The sequence below is a fragment of the Magnolia sinica genome, chromosome 3 (assembly GCF_029962835.1).
Source record: "Magnolia sinica isolate HGM2019 chromosome 3, MsV1, whole genome shotgun sequence".
Classification (NCBI taxonomy): Eukaryota; Viridiplantae; Streptophyta; class Magnoliopsida; order Magnoliales; family Magnoliaceae; genus Magnolia; species Magnolia sinica.
Window position 1 is genome coordinate 22767759 of NC_080575.1, and position 3970 is coordinate 22771728.

Below are 3970 nucleotides of genomic sequence, written 5' to 3' on the forward strand. Positions count from 1 at the left end.
AGTCACAGAAACTATGGGACGAGTCTACTTTCAACGCCTAAAAACACTTTTACAGAAAATGAAGAATCATCCAAAATATTTCAAACCCATTTCGAGTAAATGCCCTCCCCACAAAAAAAACCTCTCCCAAACCCTAATTCAAGAAAGCCACCCAACTTCTCCGATATTACTCTCTCTCTCTCTCTCTCTCTCTGCCACAGGGTTCCATCAAGCCCCAAAATAGTAACCAAAAAAAATCATGACCAAGAGCGCCACCCAGGATAGTATCCATGCAAAAAGCCAGCATTGAAACCCCAGAGAGAGGAAGAGAGAGAGACAGCCATCCATCACAACCCAATAACCAAAAAGGCCCAAATTAAGTGAGAATAGGTTGGGAACATGAAATGAGAAAAGATCACAGCCTTTCCAATAGTCACCATCAAACCCCATTTCCCATTTACCAAAACCCAACACTTCAGGGCAAAAAGAAAAAAAAAAACAAAAACAAAAAACAAAAAACCAAAAAAAAAAAAAGAAACCTATACAAGCATCCATAAAGACCCAAATGAGAAAATAGCATAAAACATAAGGGGGAATTAAAAAAAGATCAGTCACTTTCCAAACTGCTGTTGTTGTTGCTAGTGTTGTTGTTCTTGTTGTTGTGGCTGTTGAATTTCTTAGAAGAGCCCTTGCATTGAGTGACAGGGTACTTAATGGCATTAAGATGGACCTTTCTAAGCGCAGCTTTCCCAAGATCGACCCCACAAATGTCTGATAGCCTTACAAGATAGAGCAAAACGTCTGAAAGCTCTTCACCCAAGTGTACTTTCTCCTCATCTTTCCAATCCGGTAGTCCTTTTGGTACCTCTCCTTTCCATTGAAATATTTCAGACAGCTCTCCTACTTCTCCCACCTGTGTTTCAAAAAACAAAAAACATTTTTACAAATACACCCACATCTTTATAAAAAAAAAAAAAAACTCCCAGTGTTATTTCCTTTATGGGTTAAAAGACAAATGAAAAGTAGAAAAAGGTTATATTGGTCGTGATAATATCAGTACTTGATTTTTTGGGGGATTTGATTTTTTCTGGTTTGTTTGGTTATGATAATGAAAAAAAAAAAAAATGGGTCATGGTAGACAAAAATGAAAAAGGGAGGGTGTAAAATGAAAAAGATAGGAAGGGATTGGGTTCTCTGGTTTGGGGTTTTTGGAGGGTATTAGGACATAAACATACCAAGGCTAAGAGGAGATTTCTGGGGCTGTGGAACTGATCCCAGTCTCTTTCTTTTGCGAAGTCTGCCATCTTCTGCTTCAACTCTTCAAGGGTCACGCTCTCTCCATCTGTAACCGTTGAAACCCCTTTCATCTCTCTCTCTCTCTCTCTCTCTCTCTCTCAATGGAATAAAAGGGGCGTAAAGAGCGAGGGAAGCCTTAAAACGTTACGAGGGTTTATAAAGAAAAGAAGGGCCTGGTTCTAGGGCGACAGGTGACACGCGTGCGAGACCCGTGCGAGTTTGTATGGCCACTTTGCAGATGGTGCAGTGAAATGGGCATTAAAACATCACAAAAGCCCGTTTTCAATTATAGGCCTTTAATCCTCACCGTTTTGTGCAATTGTTGTGGTCCACTTGAGATTTGGATCTAAATCATTTTTGGGCTCATGCCATTAAATAAGAAATGAGACAAATCCAATGCTCAATGCAACACAAGCAGACTTGCATTTAATTTAATCAGGCCTAAGCATCTAGTGTGGTCAACACAGTCTGATAGAACACATATATAATGGTGGCCCCACGGAAGTTAGGGCACATTGTGCCAAAAACGGATTGGCTATTCCCCTGCCACCACTTCGATGGATGGTGGTCGGTGCTCCGTGGGCCTCACCATGACGTATGTGTTTCATACATTCCGTTCATCCATTTTTAGGAATCATTCCAGGGCTTGAATCCAAATATGAGAGAGATATAAATCTTACGTAGACCACACCACAGGAAAACATTATTGATTGGATATCCATCATTGAAATTCTCCTAAGGCTCACTCTACTGTTTATTTGACATCCATTCTGTTGATTAGGTCATACAGATCCAGATGAAAGGAAAAACAAAAGATCACCTTGATCCAAAACTTTTATGACGCCCAAAAAGTTTTTAATGGTTAAGGTTCATTCAACACTGTTTCGTGTAGTGTGTAGTGTGGTCCACTGAGATTGGGTTATACCTCATTTTCAGTATCGTTCCATAAAATGATTTTTAAAAATAAGTGCACGGCATGGATGAAACACATACACCATGGTGGGGGCCCACATAGAACAGACCACCAGCCATTGTCTAATGGCAGGGGAGTAGCCCATCCGTTTCCGTGCAACAAACGGCGATCAACACTTAAGATTGAAACAGGTGAATAGCTTATCATGGATGCGCATTGCCATGTACTCTCAGTCGACAGAAGTTCCCTTTGGCCAAAGCCGCCACATGGGCGGCAACAATGTCCCTGCCACATCCCTCCATAGCTAGCGTATTTGAATTTTCATGCGCCGCTACACAGTATTATTGTGGAGCTTTCCTGCCATATTCACTGATAATTTCTGAGTAATATGTCAGATTGTCAGAAATTCACTGTTTGGAGAAGACATAAGTCATTGAAATTTTGTTTGGATACTGAAACCAAAGAGTATGGGATACATCCACCAGAATATTATGTTGCATCACGGGAGCACTTGTAGTCTTCCTTCCAATACGTGCATCCGCGATTCTCACTCAGATGATCCGGATCACACGGCGATAGCCAAAATAGGCCCATAGGGAACCCAAAAATGTAGCAAATGATGGTGTGGGCCACCATTAGACACGGATTCATCCAAGCCGTTCTTCCATATGATTGAAGCACATATCAGCATTTATCCAGGCCCTCGTAAATAAAATTAGTATTAAACCTAATATGTATTTCCGGCATCATTAGACATGGGCCCATTCTAATCAAAATTTGAAGTAAGGACTCACCCTTTAAACTTCGTACTTAAATTCATCAATGTAAACATAGATGATGCCTTAATTTCTCTCATTGAGTTACTTGTCTTATTGTATGAATATGTTAATCTGTTGCGTAATTGATTCCTATATGTTAGATAATGCACATATCTCTTTAATTTTAACAAGCATAAATGATTCGATGCTAACATGCTATATCTTTAGTTGTAAATTTGTTAATTAATTATATGTTTGCTGCTTGCAATTAAGTAATGGAATACATGAAACTTGTCATGAACTTACCATCTTACAGTCTATATTTGACTTACGCGGCTTGGATACCACATCTGCCTTATATGACTTGGATCACACATTGTCTTACATGGCTTGGATCACACATTTGCCCTACGTGGCTTAGATCGCATTTGCCCTTTGTGTCTTTGATGAAACATTGGCACCCTTTTGTGGCTTATTGGTTATATTCGTATATCTTGTTAATTTTCAAGTCATTATGCAGAGTTTGCTATGATTTTCAGATGGAGCTGAAGTTCGTTTATCAATTTTTTAGTAATCTTGCGGAGTTCGTATGATTTTCAGATGAAGCCAAAGTTCTTATGTTGATTCTCTTTTCATCTTACAGAGTTTAGTCGTATGATGATTTCCGAGTGAAGCTGAAGTTCGCTTGTCGATTTTCTAGCCATCTTGCGGTGTTCACATACGATATAATTTTCAGGTGAAGTAGAGTTTTATATGTTGGTTTTCTAGTCATTTTGCGATGTTCAGTCGTACTGTGATTTCCGGGTGGAGTGGGAGTTCGCTTATTGATTTTCTAACCATCTTGTGGTGTTCACGTACGATATGATTTTTGGATGGTCTAGAGTTTGTATGTTGATTCTCTCTTCATCTTGCGGTGTTTAGTCATACTATGATTTTTGAGTGGAGTGGGAGTTCACTTATCGATTTTTTAGCCATCTTGCGGTGTTCATGTACAATATAATTTCCAGGTGAAGTAGATATTTGT

At 39.4% G+C, this 3970-nt stretch overlaps 1 protein-coding gene across 1 annotated transcript; it reads right to left on the minus strand.

The window, feature by feature from the left end:
• Positions 1-531: 531 nt before the first annotated feature.
• On the minus strand, positions 532-1407 carry LOC131239699 (uncharacterized). Its single transcript, XM_058237529.1, has 2 exons — positions 1215-1407; positions 532-892 (listed from the first exon to the last, which is right to left on the minus strand). The coding sequence occupies exons 1-2, from the start codon at positions 1344-1346 to the stop codon at positions 587-589; spliced, it is 438 nt and encodes a 145-aa protein (XP_058093512.1). The 5' UTR covers positions 1347-1407; the 3' UTR covers positions 532-586.
• Between the last annotated feature and the right edge of the window lie 2563 nt (positions 1408-3970).

What these genes read in the sequence shown, in the direction of transcription:
- LOC131239699 (XM_058237529.1), bottom strand. Translation starts at nt 1,346, where the DNA reads ATGAAAGGGGTTTCAACGGTTACAGATGGAGAGAGCGTGACCCTTGAA. An exon ending in GAAATCTCCTCTTAGCCTTG is followed by an intron (nt 893 to 1,214) that starts GTATGTTTATGT and finishes TTTGAAACACAG; the next exon opens with GTGGGAGAAGTAGGAGAGCT.